This window comes from Haliotis rubra, unplaced genomic scaffold, assembly GCF_003918875.1.
Source record: "Haliotis rubra isolate DU_JTF1 unplaced genomic scaffold, ASM391887v1 Scf75, whole genome shotgun sequence".
Classification (NCBI taxonomy): Eukaryota; Metazoa; Mollusca; class Gastropoda; order Lepetellida; family Haliotidae; genus Haliotis; species Haliotis rubra.
The window spans coordinates 2,217,169-2,238,820 of NW_025767468.1; the positions used below are offsets into that span (position 1 = coordinate 2,217,169).

General features: G+C 37.1%; 1 protein-coding gene across 1 annotated transcript in view; it reads right to left on the reverse strand.

Annotated features, from left to right (window-relative positions):
* LOC124260052 (ceramide glucosyltransferase-like) overlaps positions 1 to 19,350 on the reverse strand; it is a 68,517-nt gene extending 49,167 nt beyond the window's left edge. The window contains exons 1-2 of the mRNA XM_046694291.1: positions 19,229 to 19,350; positions 15,126 to 15,264 (exon numbers count right to left, since the gene is read on the reverse strand). Coding sequence (XP_046550247.1) covers positions 15,126 to 15,264; positions 19,229 to 19,326 — 237 coding nt within the window. The 5' untranslated portion in view covers positions 19,327 to 19,350. The remainder of the gene's footprint in view (positions 1 to 15,125; positions 15,265 to 19,228) is intronic.
* Between the last annotated feature and the right edge of the window lie 2,302 nt (positions 19,351 to 21,652).

Below are 21,652 nucleotides of genomic sequence, written 5' to 3' on the forward strand. Positions count from 1 at the left end.
AATTATCCCATGGGAATAACACTAATATCAAACTGACATTATGAACTGCGACAATGAATTGCTGACTTCAGCGAGTCTTGAGGTCCTCATGCTTGCCATGAAAGCTTTTTTGAATGAAGAGACAGACCAAATTTTTACCTTTAAACAAAAGTGATTACAACAATGACCCCATGATTTTCAGTAATAATTTTGAAGCTTAAACCACTGGACTAAAGACATATTTCATTCTGAGCCACACACTTTTACTTCCACTATCCCAAACCCAACTTTCAAAAATATTGTCAGTTTTGCTCATTCATGGTGTCCACTGCAGTGATGTTGCTGGAATATTGCTGAAAGCGGTGTAAAACAAAACTCTCTCACTGTCAGGTGACCAAAGTCTTGAATGCATTACCTGTGTCTACAAGGCGGAGAACGGCCAAAAGACCCTTGGTACAAAAGCCCCTCTAGACAATAGCACCTCGCTAATTTGAGCACCCGTCAAAAACGCCCCTCGATTCATGTATTTCAATAAAACACTTGTTTCAAATATTTCATAATAATACTTGACAAACAAACATTTCTCATAGCCAATCTCAGGCTTTCCCAAGGAGGAAATGGGTATATGGTTTATCATGTCAGGTTTAGCTCCAGAATTATTATGTCATTTATAATTCTTGTTGATTTGTGTTCATTTGTTTGATGATATATTTCTCTCTAAAAATATTTGCTAATTACATATTAATTTATATAGTATTTAGGGTCATTATATCATCAAGCAATAAAATGTATCATGTTGTTAATCATTTCTTGTCTTTAATCTTATTTTCCCATTAATACGTAAAGTGAGGGGCTTTTGGTCATTTTTCGAGGGGCTTTTGTCCTGAGGGGCTTTTGGTCGAGGGGCTTTTGTCCTGTGGGGCTTTTGACCTAGACCCTACAAGGCAAAGGCTTCTGACAAATGGCAAATTGGCAGATTGCTTTCTGGAATATTCATTTCAGAAAAATAGAGTATAAAATACCTTATGTAAAAGAAAATAATTGGAAGTTAAAATATATATGCCCAAAACATTTATAAGACGCAATTGTCTCTAAGCATAATGTTCAGCAGATTTTTGTGACATTGCAGGGACGAATATTATGTGAGTTTACTCAACCACAGAAAATACTGTTAAGCTCAGGGTTCAGATTTGTGGCAAGCAGATTGATTGAGGTAAATTGCATTAAGGGCTGTGTCCCATACATGTATTAGAAGAATCCAGTTTACTGTTACACTCCCCTTATGTGACTTGACCTTTTCAGGTACAAGCTTATCCATTTATGTGGGGAGAAGCCCTCATCATGAACAACAGGTATTAGTATGTAGAATATGACACAAGGTCAGAGTTATCCAATGTATCATGTAAGGAGATTGCTCAGGGCATGTTTAGGCTGAATGAAGAATGAGTTAACAGAATAAATCAGTCATCATTTGTAAAACAGCCATCTTCCATCACAGGGGCAAGTGTGTCGGTGGTGACAAGCTATTTATGTCTCATGGCGATTATGTCATACCACATGCCGTGATGTAATCACTGCCCTGTGGTCAGACTGGCCACATGCCGGTCCGTCTAATTATCAACACTTGTCATTGAAATTGACAATGATTTACAAATTCATTAATCACTCATTAACCATGACTAAACTAAATGAACACACATAAATAAGCCATGTTATCAATTAATCCGTCATTAAACTCCTCATATGATATATATCACATTGCATGCATTACTTTTAATTGGGGACATTTTAAAACTTAGAGAACATTGCTCTGAAAGTGACCTTCCAAGCTCCAAGATTCCTGACATCTATTTCCACAAAGCTAAACCATGGGTATGGATCCCAGCAAAGACTTTAAGTACATTTACATTACTTCTTCTTAAAGTAGTAAAGTGAATAATAACTTAATGGAAAGAATATTAACTAAAGTTAAAATGAACGACAAGGGAACCAATTTTAATTTGTTATAGCCCTAGTTTGTTAAACACATTCAGAATAACTTCCGCAGCAAGTGTAACAGGACAAAAATGGCAACAGTTGCTGTGACTGTCATTTCATTTTAAATGTAGCAGATATTACAAGATTTTGTTGGTTGGTTCCTGAATGCAACAGTCTGGCAACATTCCAGCTCCGTGTCCAAGTCTAGACCAGGGGCTCCTTTCCAGAAACAACCTTTACTAAGGTTAACCTTAACTCCCATTCTTTAACATTGCACTAAGGTTACCTTAGTGACTTACTATCACCTTGGTGCTTTGTGAAAGGAGGCCCAGGCAATCCAGTGATTCACATCAACAACAGTCAACGCTGTTGGGGTCCAATGACATACAATCAACAGGCACAAAGCCTCACCTCCTATCCGCCATTTCTCAAGAGTGAGTGAGTTTAGTTATAGAGTGCTTTTAGCAATATTCCAGCAATATCACGGCGGGGGACACCAGAAATGGGCTTCACACATTGTGCCCATTTGGGGAATCAAACCCGGGTCCTTGGCGTGATGAACGAACACCTTAACCACTATGCTAAACACAACACACACACCCCACACACCCCCATGTCTCAAGACCAATAAAGGTTGTTGCTGACTCAGCCTGACTGACTTTAACTCAGAATCTAAACAGGGTTTTCACAAGCTCAGGTGAGCCATGAAGTCAGTGTTCAAAACTAAAAGGGTCCTAGAATCCTTGTAATTTTTCTGAAATGTACTTATGTCAGAAACCCCTTACATCTTTCACTTTTGACGTTTGTTATGACAAAGACCATTTCAAGTAATTCCAAGCCTGGCAGGTGGCATGGCTAAGGTATTTCTATCACTTGCAACCATCAGCCAGAAATCCATAATTTTCACCATCAGGACTGTTCCAAGACCATTTAAACACTGAGTGTAAACTCCAACAGTATAAATCATCCAGATGGTTGGGTTCCTAAACCACTAGAGTCCAGACAAGGTTGAACATTCTATTGCTTCATATAAAGCATTGATAACACACTGAGAGATGAGCTGACCTTGGAGAGAATCAGAATGCTGAACAGTGTCTGAACAGAAGGTAATGGGCTCTGGTAATGTTGGCCATGTGTAGGACAGTAACGCCTGGCTAGAGTGGATGTGGCTCCCTGTCTGTCTGCCTTGTAGCCTGGCTTTTATCTTGGATTAAAAGAAGTGGATATTGTCTACAAGATTTGTTTCATTAATAATAATGTAAGACTTGTAACTGGTTTTTATCTTCGATAAAAGGATAAATGTATGTTGGACTTTATCACCAATGATGAATTGAATATTTATGACACAAACTGGTGAGATGAAATATTACATGGTCTGATCACGATGCATACAAATATATTACAGGTTTTGAACAAAATAAGTCTTAAGATCACCCATCATCAACAAAAGAAATGAATGCACTGATTATAAAGACAGGTTCTGTAAGTGGAAAGATTTTTGTTTTCGCAGATATATCCAAAAAGCCAAGATCAATGACAGAGGCCTAGATAAGCTGCGTATCCGGAGTAAAATAAGCATGGAAAATTTACAATTACGCATTGAAAAATAATTGTTGCGTACCAATTACGCATTTAAAATGTTACATACGCAAAAAGTTTAAAACAAATGCGTAATATATTTATAAATATCGCTTGCGTAATGAAAAAGGCATCGATTGCTATCAAGTTGTACTGTTAGTATAGGACAAGTGTTGTACTGCCAGTATAGGATGAGTGATTTTTGTATGAAATCATTTCCATTATATTTAAGTTGGTTTTGATTAGGTATGACATAAGGCAGAACATACCTGCTTAGTAAACTTACTCAATGACATAATACTTAGGTGAGTAAAATGACTGAAATACCCACTCAACATTTATATTTGAAAAAATACAGTGGGTAGACGGAACATGAAATACCCACTCAACATTTATAATACAAACTCCAAAAAAATACAGTGGGTACAGTACCCACATGAGCTAAATCTTATCTGGAGCTCTGAATGATATACAGAACAAATGTCAAACTTGTCATGTTATTTTGAGCACTTGTCATGTTATTTTGAGCATGACAATATATTACATAGCATGACAATATATTACGTAGACAAGGAAGTAAAGTCTGAGGCTTAAAAAATCAATCTGAAAAACAAAATGCGGCAGCTCATACCAAATTTTGTACGACCTTGGGATCTAATGAATAATTTCTCACTGCGAATGCTTCCCTAAAAAAAACACTGCGTCTCTACAACACCTCCTGGGTCATTTTCTGTCACATTCCAGTAACATCTTCTATCAAGTCACAACCTCTGAATAATTCACATCACTCAACTGTCAGCGCTCAGCATGCATCTTTGTGAGTTAAGACTTGGGGGACTTAACACAACTCCTAACATTATTATCATATACCGGTGTGGTAGCTAAAGTGTGAAGAAAGCCCATAGTGACCAGGTCATGGATGCTTATCACTTTTGTGAAATCCACAAACATGTAAGATGCTGACAAACAGTGACTAATTAAAGGGTTCAACCAGAGATTAGACCATGAATAGCAAATCCAGGCAGATGGGGGGACACAACCCTACACAGGTAGTTCCATTGCATTGCCAGTATCTAAACTTGTAAATGTCTCAGGAAATGATTATAGGTTTAGATTACTAACCAGTTTATATGGATAAAAGAACAAGTTATCCCTACAAAAGACTGGCATTTTTAATGACTAACATCTAGTTACTGAAATGAACATATTTAACACGCAAAAGAAAACCACTTTTAAAATCAAATTATACTACAATGAAAAAGGGCCCAGAGACTTTCTTCATTTTCATAACTGTGGTAATCTAGACTTGCCAATCATGGGAATCATGAGACTTGCATGGGGTACATTTGTTTCAGGGTCTGTATGATAGACTAGCATTCTTACTGCAGGCGTTTATAGACTTGCTTCTCATTAGTATGGAATGACTACACATCCATGGCCTATAGACTATTCACAAGGAGTCCTGGACTATTCACTTTAGAGTTACAGCAAGCCTATCCCAGTATCATTCATTCTGACTAATGTCCTAATCTTACCATGGTTATTCTAAATATATTTTTTTATCAGACTACTAATCTTATTTCATTTGAAATATCAAACAAAACTAAATTTTTTTTCTCTCAGTGAAACGATGATGAAAAGATAAAATTCATAATCCTCCTCTTTGAAAGGATGATATGATCCTGCATCCTGCTTGAAACACACAGTAAAAATGTTACCAAGCTGTGATGCCGGTTGGGGAAGAGGGAGCGGCCACATACCTATATCATTACCTACATCACCTCCATCATCTGGGCAGCTCCCATAAACACATACCAGGGGATAAGATACATACAGGCGATGTGAATCACTTACGCTCATTGACATCACACTACCACTTGCACAACTGTTACAAGGAAATATATAATTAGCTCTGTCGGTGGACACTTACAAAAACAAACAACAGGAACTCCTACAAAACTTCAAGATGTCGTTAATATCAGGAAAGTGTTTTTAGTTCAAATGTTTCTGGCTTGAGCATGTTAAACATGTTAAATGAACCTCAATCAATCAATCAATCACAAGGATCAAAACAGGTTACTAAACTATTTCCTTTTACTTGAGTCAAAAAATTATCACGGAAGTAGAGTCATTGATTTCTTATTTGTTCCTCAACATGAAAACACATGATGAATTATTTGTTGAAAATAACTCTTAATTTGAATTAGAAAAGCATAAAATATGACAGCTACAAGTAGTAAATTGATAAATTAGGATTTGATGACCATTCATTCCCGAAAAATAGATTTTAACATGACCAATTTGTCAGCAATGCATCGTGGTTGCCTAAAAGTTAATACTTTCCAGATAACTGTGTCAAAATGAAACAAACAACTCATCATTTCCAGGACATGCCTGTCAAATGATGTTGACTTTAAATGTCATCCTGTGAATGAGGTCAAAGGTGAAGGACAGAGCCAGAGGGGAAGAGATGAGACCGACATGCTTGAGTAAGCAGGGATTACCCGAGTCTGTAACATGAGGGACAGTGCTGTAGGACATTGTCATGTTATGAGAGTGTAGGAGATGCAGCATGTATACACATTATCTCCATGAGTGAGTGAGTGAGTGACACTTATTAGCAATATTCCACCCAAGAAGTCACTGAAGCCTGTGATGGCAATGCTCTGATGATCACTTATTAACAATTGATTGGTTACCATCAGCCCTTCATGACTGATTTTAACTGTCAACACAATCAATGCTTTTTGATTAATATTGAAAAATGTTCTTATGATGTCTAAGTAATTTCACACTAACACAGTCATCATTATACACTGATTCAAATGCTACAAGAGACCACCTAAAGAAATCCCCTTAATTTCCATCTCTGATTTGACATAAAATGTCCAGCTGATGGTAAAATACAGACAACCCATCTTAATCAATGTTTGAACATATTCATTATAACCAACAGTTCCTGACAAAATCCAAACTTATTCTGAATAACACAACAACACAATCACTAGCTGAGCCTTAGGACTTGTATCTGTTTCCTTATCAGAAGTAAGAGATAACACCTTTATCTTTTGTAGATGATATTTGTTTGCAAACATGGACAGAATCTGGGTCTGGTTAGAAGTCTGACTAATGGCTGAGAAGTAGAAGATGAGTTTGTATTACGACTGAGTTTGGTTTTAAAGCCGCTTTTAGCAATATTCCAGCAACATCACGGTGGGGGACACCAGAAATGGGCTTCACACATTTTGCCCATGTGGGGATTCGAACCTGGGTCTTCGGCATGACGAGCCAAATCTTTAACCATTAGGCCCAAAAAAATAAAATGTTGTGGTTCCGATTTCCTACATTTCAGAACTAGGGTACGTAGGTAGGGTTTTGTTTTGTTTTTGAAAAATATTTTTACATTACTCATGTGTCAGAAAATAAATTTAATTTATTATGTGGTGAGTAAAATTGTTAGGCTCAGCGGGAATATTTAGGGTCGGTCAGGAAATCGGAACAAGCTTTTTTTTTTTAGGCCTTAGGCTACCCCACCGCCCCATTTGTATTATGAAAATATCTAGTCTTGCTTGTTCTATTCAGAAAAGTTGTGGTGTGGTAGACTAGTGGTTAAGGGGTTCGCCCGTCGTGCTGAAGACCCGGGTTCGATTCCCCAAATGGGCACAATGTGTGATAGCTATTTCTGGTGTCCCCCACCTTGAATATTGCTGAATATTGCCCAAAACTAAACGGCTTTAAACTAAACTCGCTCACAATTCAGAAAAACAAAATTAGGCAATATAGCCAAACTGGATCCTGGGGGTGTTGCAAAAGCCACAAATATGTTCAGCATTCAAGTAATCGGATTGAAACTGTTTTTCTGTCTCTACCTAATACAAGGTGAGATGACTTAAGGACATACATCACCTGTTGATTGATTGCTACATCCCTGACCCAATGAGTCATCATCCCCCTCCCCAGTTAGTGACCACTCAGGTTGTTTACACTACATGTCAACAGGGAATTTCACCCATCAAGGACCGGCCAGCGAGTCTGCCATACAAGACCATATTATCATGTTCCATGCTATTCCATCCTAATGGGTTAGTCACAACACAATGGCCACATGCCCTTGCATATCTCCATTTACAATCCTATTGTTTTATCACCCTGATGAGCACCACACCATTTCATCTGACATGATGACCTTTCAATTTGTTTCTCGGCTTTTGGTAATGGACGTTTGGATATTTGAATGATATATTCATACTTTGGATAGCAAGTACCTTTCAACAGTAATGGCTATCTCTTGAGTCTTCCCATGAGAAGGGATATCAATAAGCTTATGGCTGCAAAGTCAGGAACCCAATTTTACATAGAATTTCATTTCAATTTCAAACTAAAACATGGCATAGGAATCACATCCTTTATTGGTTAATGAAATATTAAAATCAGTGTCTGAGAATAAGGGTGATCAATTAGCATTGTCATTGAATATGGATTCACAAAGCTTTCAGTAATATTCCAGCCATATTCTAGCAATATCAAAGCAAGGGACACTGGGACTGGGCAACGTTTAGACTAACGCTTAGTCTCTGAATATATATAATTTTGATAGTAACAAATAAACCCAATTAAATTGAAAAGGAGCCCCAGTCAGACGTGAAATTCAGAACCTTATCCGAGAAATGAACTCTTGTACAAAAGAGTATACATATGCTTGATTAGACTAACACTTAGTCCCTGACTATATATCAATTTGATAGTAACAAATAAAGTCATTTAAATTGAACAGGAGCCCCAGTCAGACGTGAAATTCAGAACCTTATCCGAGAAATGAACTCTTGTACAAAAGAGTATACACATGCTTGATTAGACTAACACTTAGTCCCTGACTATATATCAATTTGATAGTAACAAATAAAGTCATTTAAATTGAACAGGAGCCCTAGTGAAATGGGAGAACCTGGGGAAATCTAGACTTGCTTCATTTAGTGCTTTAGTATTGCAGGGAAAGCTTGGCAGTAGGGAAAATAATGTGGTTCAAGGACTGTGAGATGAATAGGCAACATACATTGTTCCAAGATTGTGTGAGAGGAATAAAAGAGAATGAAAAGCAAGATGCAAGCTAACTTCCCCTATGATTTATAATTCTTTATGAGAAATGTATATATTTCATGTAATAAATAATACGCATCATGAAATTTGTCATTATCATTTGGACAGTTCAGGTGATGAATATATATACAAAAGCTTTTAAACCAAATCACGGTTAAATTGACTAATACATCATGCTAAATCCTCGTACTCCATATGGAGGACGACAGATGACTCGTGACAAGCATAATATTTCCTGAAACATAACAAAGCTGTTTCTAGGACACACTGGCATAACACAAGCGAAATGTGACACCCAGCAGAAGAAATTAGTTGCAGTCACAGCAGAGGAAGCCCTGAACCTCATTACTGCTGCAACGCAGACTCGTTTCCATGGCAACTACAACAACATTTTCTTCTTATGATAAAATACAGGATGGCAAAATACTGCACTCACAGACCTTGAGAAGACGAACCATGCGCATTGCTCATTTGTTGATTACGAAATCGACAACCAAAGTTCATTACATAAACATTACAAGATGACATTGACAGCAGATATAGGCTATTTGCAACATGTATTTTGAAACATACAACCCTTCTCACTCATTCCCTTCCATAAAGGCTAGGCAAAATGTGATTCAGGATAAACACATTTCATATACCATGCTTACTATTCAATGAAGAAAGTATCTTTATGTATTTCCTGATTTGAACATTCCAGTTTTCGGTGAAAATATCTTGTCATCAACATTTGTACATTTACATGAACGCTCACTCACGTTGTACCTTACTACAGAAAACGCCATTTTCTTTACATAAGATGTATTGCAAATGAGTGTCATCTCTTCACCATCAATATATACACCTCCAGAGAATGCTATGAATGCCCAAATAGGTCATACCGACATCTAAAGAACAGTCATCCCACATAGGAATTCTTCAATTTCAAATGGCTTCTCTCTCCCTGTCTGGATTATTTCTGAGCATGTGCAATGATAACGCCTGTCAGGACCCATAAAAGAATGCATGATTGCAACATACGAAACAAGCCTAGGTCTTAAGAAGAACCATCAAGGTGTTAACATGTCAAACATCAAAGAGACTTTCACTGCCACCATCTTCAAGCCCAGGAAAGGTTTTAGACATTTGCCAAAAGCCAGAAACAGTATGCTATCCTCTTGGTTGTGTGGGAAATTTATTTCTATTAATTTACAACTTAGCATGTAAGTCCTTGAGCAGTATACAAAAAGCTTCAACTAGAAGAGCCTTCAGAGACAGCATTGTACATGTATATTCTTCATCTCTGAGAATTGTGAATATTTTTTCATTCTAGTTGAATTAATTGTCCAATGTTTGCAATTTTTATGACATTTCATGTTATTTCTTTTGATTGGCTACTTAACAGTAACAAGCATGTTTGGGTAAACCAGTTAGTGATGTGATATTATCGTCCTTTCAAAATGAATATAAATGGTTTCATGTGGATTTTTCAGTTATGATAATTCGGTGTTAGATATTTCTTCTTGTTTACACCAGTCCCAAAATAGATTCTGCTATGGTGTTGCCACCTGCCAATGCCAAAATTGGTAGTTTACAAGTAACAAGTACACCCTGTCCTTTTACTTGCCTTGGGCAAGCAGGCTTATGTTAATTTCAGACCCTTGATCAAAACAGTCCTATAAATATCATCAACTCTCACATTCTGCAGAAACATAATTACTTCAGTCTAATTACTGTTGATTAAGATAATGACTGCAGTTAAAGATGCACAACAGCCAAATAGCTGTGATTATATATGCATGCACAGACTGCATCGGGTGCTTCTCTGATGAGCATGCACCAGCTGGTTTATCTAAATGTTAAATAACTGCTCATTTCTCCAGATGGAATTCCGGGTTAGAACTGGTCCCCATGACCTTACTGTGCTAATCATACGAGGCAATGTAACGGATAGATTGGTCAGACTGTGACTTTGTAGGTAACATGTCAACATGACCTTAGAGAGTGCATCATTGTTCATAATATCAATCAATTGTTTTGTCTAGATTTAATCATTCACAGGCCAACATCATACCTTGAACATTACCATGGTGACATTTAACAACAAACAACAAGCAAGTGGTCATTGACGAGGTAGGAAAGTAATGTTACTATAAGAATCAACAAAGAATATAAAACAAATTCTAGCACATCGCCAATCCGAAAACCAGTTTCATACCAAGAAAGACACCTGTACCTTTAAAACACATTCTAAGAATTTCTCCCGAATGTTTTTAACCATGCTGACAGGAATTCTAGCCATGTGAGCACTATCATGAAGCTTTGTTCACTGAGACATTCCTGGTGCCCAATACAACATCGGCACTGAAAACATCCATTACAAGAAGGTCATGTCAGAGGAATCTGAATGTCAGGTGGTCTGTGAGATAAAGACAACACTGGACCTGATTATAGTTCTATGCCGGCAATGGGAACCTGTTTCTAAACATCAGGCAAGTGGATAGCCTTGTAAGAGGTGGACATTCCTGTAAGCAGACCCACAGTTCTACTCACTTATTTTTATCCCACCTTGAAACATTTCTTGTCTGAACGGATAAAATAATACACTGTTTTCATGTACACGATACATCTATGTTAGTCTGTCTCACAGTCCCTGAACCACATTATTTTCCCCACTGTCTAGCCCTCCCTGCAATCCTAAAGCCCTAAATGAAGCAAGTCTAGATTTCCCCAGAAAACTCCCAACTCACTGGGGCTCCTTTTAACTTAAATGGGCTAATTTGTTACTATCAAAATTATATATATTCATGGACTAAGCGTCAGTTTACTTATATGTGTATAGTTCGATATGTGTGCGTATGTCGCATGAACATTTTAAATCGTGTGTATATTTACACCAGGATCAAACATAAATCAGGGGCAAGGGTAAATGTATGCATGAGCAAATCAGCACTGTACATATATTTGTCAACTGTAAGTTCTGGCTTTACCCAGATGATGTTCGTATTTGTATATCAGTTGATGTGCCAATATTGAGCAAACTGGCAACGCTTCCACAGTCTGATGTTCATAGTGATCAGGAAACAGCATTATGAACTTTTGCAATTCAGAGCTGGGCATACATTGTGGTCTTTGAGTTTCTCAGAGTCAATAATTTGAATACAATTAAATCAAGCATGTTGCTTCATTCAAAGATTATAGCAAAGCAACCCTCTTCTTTCATAAAAGGACAAACTGTATGGATGAGCAAGTTCTTTATTCAGGTGATATGATGTTTTGATACAAATTCTTGTATCATAGTCTAGCAGGTATCGATGCAAGAATCTGTATTGAAACATCATATCACCTGAATAAAGAAGTTGTTCATCCATAACGTTTGTCCTTATCTGACTCTCCAACTAGAATCGCCACTCACAGAAGTCAACCTTTTCATGCTGAAAGTCATGAACAGACTGATGAATAGGCATGCTGTACACTCTTAACATACCTTATTTACACACCGTATCAAAAATGCATGACAAGGCATATTGTATTTCCATAATACATAATGTAAAGCTGTAAGTGTGAAATTACTTACATGAATAAATGATGTATATGTGAAAGGGGTACAAATTGGTTGGTGATTATTTTCAAATCAAATAACTTTTATTCTTGATTTAATGTTCGAATGCAGAATAAAAAATATCTGCCAGGTCTTGAAAACATTACATGGACATGAAACCTTCTTGCACCAAGTGCAACCTCAGGTAATAACCTTGTTGCACCAGACAAAAACTGGCTGCACATGCTGATCATTATGCAATGATATACAAAAATGTGTGCATGGCTCACTAATACCCCCAGATGGGTGGGTGAGTGAGTGAGTGAGTTTAGTTTACACCACAATCAACAATATTCCAGCTATATGGTGGTGGTCTGGAAATAATCGAGTCTGGACCAGACAATCCAGTGATCAACAGCATGAGCATCGATCTGCACAATTGGGAACCGATGACATGTGTCAACCCAGTCAGCCACCCTGACCACCCCATCCTGTTCAGACAAGCATGGGTTGCTGAAGATCAATATTCTAACCCTGACCTTCACGGGTGCCGCCAGATGGAGTTCCTTGGTATAACTATATACCTATATAATAATACTTGAAGTTTGGTACTGGTGATTTATTACATCATCATAACAAAATATTCTGGGGCTGTTAAGGTCATTTGATCCTACTTCATAAAATTTCATGACATGAACAGAAACATTCAACCAATCATTGCCCGTATCAGTTATCAGAGTCACACCTCCACCAGTTGCTCATCATTCTGTTTGCCAGCTAATGTCAGTATTCCTTAAACAGTAAAATAGTGGCATGCACTGGGTGCAAGGTATAAATAAGAGGTGGCATTCTGCAGTTTAAGGTTGCACCAGTGCAAGTTCAAAATGCCCTGTCTGCTCGTACTGGCTTTCAGTTTCCAAAATCTGAATGATATTAGATTTTATGTAGTTGTCTAGACTAACAACTAGTCTCTGAAATGAACATATTTTACAGAAAAATAGCTCATAGTAGAAAATAAAACATAATGAAAAGGAGCCCTGAGACTTTCTTAATTTGAAGCTGTGGAAATCTAGACTTGACATATTTTCTAGACTTGCATGGGCTTCCTTGGATATATATGCTTCAGGATCTGTACGACAGATTAGAAGTTGTCCTACGTGAACGCTCACATGTGGGAGGCAGACATTGCATCACTCTGGAATGCAGCATCATGATGGAAGGACATTGTCATGGACACTGTGACAACCGGCCCTGTTTCCTTTGATCATCATGCTTGTTGTAAGAGACGACTAACTGTGACTTAGTGATAGTTGATGGATGTCATTGTATCTGTTTTGACGATTGACACATGATTTCAATAACTGGATTGTCTGGTCCAGGTATCTATAAACCGCCATCATAGTATATTACGGTGTGTCACTTACATTTATACTGATAAAAATTTGTACACAAAATGTGCAGATTCCATGCAACATATTTCAAATTTGGACTGAGAGAAAAATATAATTCCAACACAGTGTAATGTCTAGAAGATTCAACGTCATATCCTGTTGGACATTTTTACAGCACAAATTCAAGTTCCATTTACAACATGGAAAAGATGGCATGTCGTCAACATAAACTTTCCTAACACTATGACAGAATCTGTAACTGATACATGAGGAATCAGATCGTATGTCCATCATCATTCATATCTAAGAAATATGGCTCATTATCATCCATAGAAACATTAATAACTGATTCTGGACAAATAAGCTGAATCCTTATCACACGAAAAACTTATGAATAAACAACGATGAAAGACATAACCATCCACATGTTTCAATTTCAATGCATCTAACAGTCTTAGTCATATGGGACGTAAATGACATGTGTATATATACGACACCTGTCGAAATCTACATCAGTCTGCTTGCAGCATGATGGATAGTTTCACAGAGGGTTTCCATTACACAAAGTGCACATAATTGATGAGCCAGCGGCTTTCATCAAGTTATTAACGAGAAAGGATAAATTGATTTCTCTGTGATTCAATCCATGAAATATGAAACCATCGACTCAGTCAATATAGGAGGCATGGATCAATAAAATAGACATCATCAGATATGTAAGTTGTAACCAGTACTAGTACATCACAAAAACTACTATGACCAGAAAATCTACCTTGGTTGTTTTGTAACTCATAACAAAATAATAAAGGGCTCTAAGTCAGACTGTATAATATTTATATGATGTGACTGGGGTAGATGTACCACAATCGTTTCAAACTAATCTGAAGGGTATTTCAGACAAGATTTGGGAAGAAAATAACTAGTCCCTCTAAATCTCACCAGACTAACAGACTCATAGCCAAGTCCATCCATGTCTAGTACCTAACATGATAGTTTAGGTCACTTTTACAGTGATTTCTGGGCTTGATACCTGAATTCATAGTGTCATCCGTTTTCAATGAATATTTATTGTTATGATTACGGTAACACAGGCATATTTCATGATGTTCTCTGGTTGATATTCGCTTCCAGGCCTATAGAATGATGGCCATAATTTCACCTGACCTAAGCACATTCATTTTACCTTTGTGACATAATTATGCTGCCCTTTCCAAAAGTGGCATGTTTTTCTGACATAATAATGCCATACCATTTTAAATGTGGCATGTCAGTCAGTGAGGAATTAATACTTTTTAACTTTAAAGCATGGAAATACTTTATTTATGTGTTTAAGACCTTTTTAACTATTTATCTGAAAAACTGAATCCCTGGAATAGCTTTGCCAGCCTGAATAAAGCAATTATGTCCACCTATCTCATGCTTTCTGTATACAGTAACACACCAGTTTCACGGACTGCCATATACACACCCACTATTCTACAACATGATCAAGTACCATTGATCTGATGCTGAAACGTCTGAAAAACTAACAAAGCATAAATATTTGATACAATAACTATTTCTGCCAACAAATCACTTACCTGGGGATATTTCATCTTGAAAAATGTTTCTAGATTTTCATATAAATGTGGATCTACTCCAACTAAAGGTTTTAAAATTGATACTGCTGGGAGCTCTTCTGCTACATAGGGAGGAAGCTTGTGAGATAACCTCCATTTTCTGAAAAAATGAAAGAAACAGGGTCATTCATATATTCATAATAAGAAGCTCTCCAAATCTAACTTCGCAATCATAGATTATCATATGCTGCAGGGTATGGTTTTCATTGATGAAACAAGACGAAAACAAACTGACAACTACAATGTACAAACTTGATGTAACGTTACAGTATCTAGATGGATTAGGTTATGCCCTAAGGTCTGAAACAGTCTCCATAAACCTCTCACAACAGTATTGACTGATCTGACCATGATCATATACAAAGGGCACTGAACTATATAATCTAATCAGAGTAAAACATTGGTGCAATACTCACCCATAATATTCAATGCTTTGACTTTCCTTCAAGTTAATTAACCTTTACCATTTTCCATGGAGCTTTTCTGTATGTGTTTTAATAGCTGACAGATTAAAACACGTTTTCGTTATAATAAAATCTTATATTGGATGGTTTAGTATAATTCTGATATATATCATTGCCATGCTGATTTGTTGGACTCAACTGGGTTTTGTTTCTTAAGTTAATATTTATCTTTAATTAAATAAGAATATTATTTTGTTAAGTACACAAGATTAGTATTTCGTATTGTTATGTATAATGATACAGGTTCATACATAGCATGTATCAATCAATGATCAATTTATTGTGCTGCACTGGAGTTTTGTTTCATCATTTCATCCTTATTATATCTTGCAGACTGTTCACAACAAACAGCCTCGAAAATAAACACATTTTGACAATTCGAAGTTTGTAAATATTTTTTGAAAAACCTACTTTCAAATTAACAGAAGCACGATTCAATCTAATCTAAACTCTGATTTAGTCTAATCTGGAAAAAACACACACATTAATTTGAGCCTTTTTTAAACAGTGTATTCTGTCATACAATAATGCAAAGCCATGAAACGTAAACATTAGGATGCATCACACCTCTCTGCTGTCCATTGTTTTCTATATGACATAACATGTTTGAATGTCAGCTAAACTGTATCTAGATATATCATTGCAAGGCATAGCTAACATTCTGGTTAACATACCTCAGGTCTATTATAGTTGATGAAGGGATTTGCAAGGGACAATGAGAGTCTGACTCTCAGCGATCAATCATCTTGTATACTACCAGATAGCCATAGATCTTATGATACATGCCTCGAGCAGAATTATTCAACATGTTCAATGCTCATTATACTCAAACCTCAAGGCCAGTCAAACTTTATATACCTAATGTGTTCCACTTACTGATTTTAGGTTCACCATGTGAGCAAGAAAAAATCAATATTAATCTGATCACGATTTAGTCTGAGTCATAGTATGCTCTACAAATGACCACAAACTTTTCATTTTGTAACGTTTTTTAGAACATTTGTGACAAATCATGGACCAGCTTAACCAGTCATCATGGTCATATGACAATCATGTGTTCTTCAGCTTTTTGGGGAAGCATAAAGATTTCCTCACAAATTTGAATATGAAAATTATGCTAGATTAACACAACTCACACAGGAATAATTCAGTTGCTGTAGCTAGTAACTAAGTTTAATCATGCTAATTACTCATGATGAAACAATTTTCACCCAGTGTTCCAGAGTAGCTACCTTGATAACGATATGGTCTCTATTTATCTGAGGAGCTGAAGAAAGAAATTGTCTGTATTTATCATTGGCAATGTTTCTCCACTCTGCTGATGTGAAAAGTAAAATCTATAAATTCCATTGCTTAATGAGTTTCCGTCAGGAACTGTGCTCTGTAATCAAGAGAGAGACAAGTAATGACGGTGCTAACTGCACTCTAATAATACAGCACTAGTCATTATGGGCTATTGAACACACACAGACCATCAACACAGACAATGAAATTAAGCATCATCACCCACTATCAGTTTGGCTTGAACAATTCACTGAGCACTGGTGCATCACGACACTACGTGCAACGGTACAGTGATCAAAATCAAAGGGAATATTGGGACTCTTGAGTCTTGTTCCTTTTATTTGAATCAATGGGCTCTCTTAATCTTTACCTTTTCACAATGACCCCTCTATTTTCACGCTTCTTGAACTAAACTTAATTTTTCATCATCAATTTAGAACGCTAGTTGCATCATGTAAGAATTTGAAAGGTAAGATGGTTCTTTCTGATTGGAGGTCTCAAGCCACCTCAGTGATCCAAAGGGAGTAGGGTTTGAAACTTTAGGAACCCAGAACCCTTTAGACTGACGCTTAGTCTCTGAATATATGTAATTTTGATAGTAACAAAAAAAACCATTTAAATTGAAAAGGAGCTCCAGGAAGACCAGAGATTCAAAACCTGAGAAAATCTAGACTTGCTTCATTTAGGACTTTAGCACTGCAGAGAGGTGTAGGCAGTACGGAAAATAATGTGGTTCAGGGACTGTGAGACAGACTAAGACTAAGAGCCTCTCTTCAAACACTGATAAGAATATTATCATGTATATGTTTCGGCTGAAATTGTTAATGGAATAAAATGACAAATGTCCATTTTTATGTAACACAAACTGAAACAAGAACCTGAAATGAATAGTTGTCAAACTGTTTTTCTTCCCCAAATATAAGTATTTACTGTGATGTTGTTTTGCTGTTACTTTGTTACACAATATCGATTTTCAAACCGAATTTTGTGTCTTTGGATCCCCTGACTTCTAGATTCAAATTTTAAAAAGATGCTGATCATTTACCTAATGCGAAACATCATCAGATAATGATGCCTTAAACGACAATATCTCATAGCGAAATATCACTTTTCATTGGTAGTTACCACAACAACTCAGCAATAGAAACTGTTGCTTTACACAAACTCTGAAGTAATCATGGTAGTATCTTACTTATCCTATGCCATGTTGAACAGCTGGGTAGTGTCAGTTAAGCAGATTAAACTATCCAAGATGATAAAATAGCTGAAGTTCCTGGGGTTATGTCAATCTAACGAGTTATCTGTGTTCCTTTCTAGCACACTCCACGCTGGGATAACCACATGTGACACTGTTAGGGTTCATACAACAAACTCAAGTGTATCTCTGTAACAAACAGTTCTGAAAAAGTAATGTAAATACTCCACACAAAACCTGTACATACAGTGGACCTTTAAAATGCTTTGTCGTGCTGAGTTTACTATGCCTACATAATGATCTCACATTCAAGTGCAGTTTTACTTTTTAATAATAGTTAGTTTCTACACTTGTGTCAATCTGTATCCCCTATACTTTGATGCTAAAAAATATATCTTTATGTTCAACTTTCAAAAAATAAAATTATCCCTAATTACTTAATTAGAAATACAATAACATAATTACACTCTTAACTCAAAATACTTGAAGTCTTGATAAAATCATGAACATGCTGAAGTTCCATTTTAACCAGACAGCACACAAAATGCACGACATATTTTTAAAATTTCTGGATAAATCAAAAACAAGTTCATTCATTCGTCTGCAATATTGAAAAAAAAGGTCATTCCGTTGTCACTATAGTGATATTAATGATGGTATACATTGCACTGTAGTCAAGAACGACAAGTTAAACCCTTAATGCGATTTTGGAATTTGCTGCTAGTAATTTTTGAGGCGCTTAGAGTAAATCCACCGTGATCAACCGGTGAAAACAAGCCGTAGTAACTCGGTTCAACCGGCGTGCCAAACCCTGCCCTGCCCACTTTCTGTGTCAACATAATCAGCATGATGATTTAATGGGGAAAACAACCAAACACTGTTTCACAAATTCTAAACGACAGAAAATGAATGAAAATTTACTTTAAAACATATCCATATGACTGTAGTACGATGAAATTCCATAGAAAAGACCAGATCGTTCGGCAAACATACGAACTCGACAGCAATGCGAGTGAAAGGCGTGAGAGAAGTTCCCTTCAACTGTCAAACGTATTCGGTTTGCTAAATCGTTAAATATAGGCGATCACAAAAGGGAAATGAAATAAATGTTGAAAACTTACCCATATACGATTGCAAATATATGTAGAAGCCAATTTATGCACCAACTAGCGAAAATAACTACAGCTAATCCACATATCGTGTAGTCTACCGGTGCCATTTTACTCCAAATGGAGCAGCAGCGTTTTCCCACAATGCTTTCGCTGAGGAGGATGAGATAACTTCCGCCTGACCCCTGACCTATTTCAGCCTAATGTTTCAGGTTGTTTATAGCAACGGTCGAGGAATTTGAATTAACTCCAGGAGGAACGCGCCTCAGCATGTTTGTTAAATAGTATCATTTTGTGTAATTAATGTGAAAAAAATCCATCCGTTGCAAAATATGTTGCTGATGCGGAACATGAAAACAAATGTGACAACTTGCGAAACGCGTATTTATCTAATCTGTGGGTGTCTCCAAACTTTGATGTTTTGTTTTCCTGTTCGTGAGGAATATAACAAGTTTTTTAGAACGTTGAAACAATTTCAAGAATGCAGTATTCGAGTATTACATTTTGAGACAACGTTATACCTTTTCTTATGTTTTGTTACGAGAGTTGCTGTTGACATTTCGCCTTATTCAAACACTTTATTATGCAGTACTTTTAAAACGCATATATACTATATAGTGAATAAATTGCTACTTTTCCGAGATGAAAAGTGATCAGGCTTCAATTTCCGTAACGTTAACTCATCAATCACAAACTTGTAAAAACATATTTACATTTACATCTCCAAGATATTTGAGTATTGTTTCAGAAAAATATGGCCTCTTTTCGTAACATGATTTACATGAATGTAGCCAACTAAGACATGCTAACTGTGAGGGTCAGTACGCCCCAATCTCTCTCTCTCTCTCTCTCTCTCTCTCTCTCTCTCTCTCTCTCTCTCTCTCTCTCTCTCTCTCATACAGAGGCGTACACAAAAAACACCATACACACGTACACACACACGTACACACATACGCAGTGCACGATCAACTATAACTAAATGAATTGACACAATTTTAATTGTTTTGTGAATTGAGCATTTGAAAGTTTATCCGATTGTCTAAGTGTAAATATTACCTTCAGCCTTATGAACACATACATCTTTCCATTATATTTTGCCAGGCAGGGTATGATCTGAAATAGCTTGGATAGTTGCACCGGGGAACTTTACGGTAATACTGAAACTTCTCGCACTCACGCACGTAATTGTACCCACGTGTTTGTCTAAATCTGGCGATGTGTAATCGTCACGGGTTTTCTGGTCAGAGGTCACAGCGCAATTCTTATGACGCAGACACACACGATGTGGAAACGACGTACCGACAAACCAAACAGGTCGCTTGCTTCCACTGTTAAAGTACAGTGATGATTCACCAGCGGTCTATCCCCGTGAACAATTGGGAAAGTCATTAAAGTGACACACCGTCGATCAGTGAGACGCTCCTCTGTTGCGTGGTGTTTGCGTGGTTTATGACGATGATCTCAGTGTAAAATCGCAACGATTTTTTCAGTTTGAACGAGAAATGACAACACCTTTAAACTAAACATGACATACTGTTACATAACACTGCATGGGCGGAGAGAGAGAGAGAGAGAGAGAGAGAGAGAGAGAGAGAGAGAGAGAGAGAGAGAGAGAGAGAGAGAGAGAGAGAGAGAGAGAGAGAGAGAGAGAGAGAGAGAGAGAGAGAGAGAGCGTTTGGCGGGGTACTGGAATGTAAATCATTTTCCTTTGAAATCTGGTAAAAAACATTCTAACTGACAACATCACAGGGAAATCAAATTATGGGCAACTGAAATCTGAAGTCTGCCAGGTAAAAAAAAGACTAATCACTGAATATGGTGAGGTGAGGTGATGATGGTACAATACTTAGTTATATGTATGTCAACAAACACGGCTGCATATGTCCATGAACACCTCAATATGTAAAGCTCTGCGTTAATTGTGGTTGTCTGTAAATCGATATGTTCCCATTTAATCGGTGTTGACCAAACTGTTACCTGCAGAAACGGTGATAATTGACCCGCACTGAACGTGTGAAAACCTCATCGGGTGTGGTACCACACTGTTACAGCGTAGTATACGCTAAGCTTACGTGCATGTAAACAGTGTTTGAGTAACTTCTCTGAGAAAATAAGAGGCAAAGTCAAATCTGGGTTCCAGGTGTCTGTTTTTATTGGGTTTTTTTATCTATCCTCATAATAAATCAAACGATGACTTATGATGCTGGTGTTATCGATCTTTCAAGATATCAAATGTATTCAGATAGGTTGCTGTCAGTATGTCATGTAGGGGCTGTTGGGTAGCCTAGTGGTTAAAGCGTTCGCTCGTCACGCCGAAGACCCGGGTTCAATTCCCGATATGGGTACAATGTGTGACGCCCATTTCTGGTGTCCCCCGCCGTGATATTGTTGGAATATTGCTAAAAGCGGCGTAAAACTAAACATCACTCACTCACT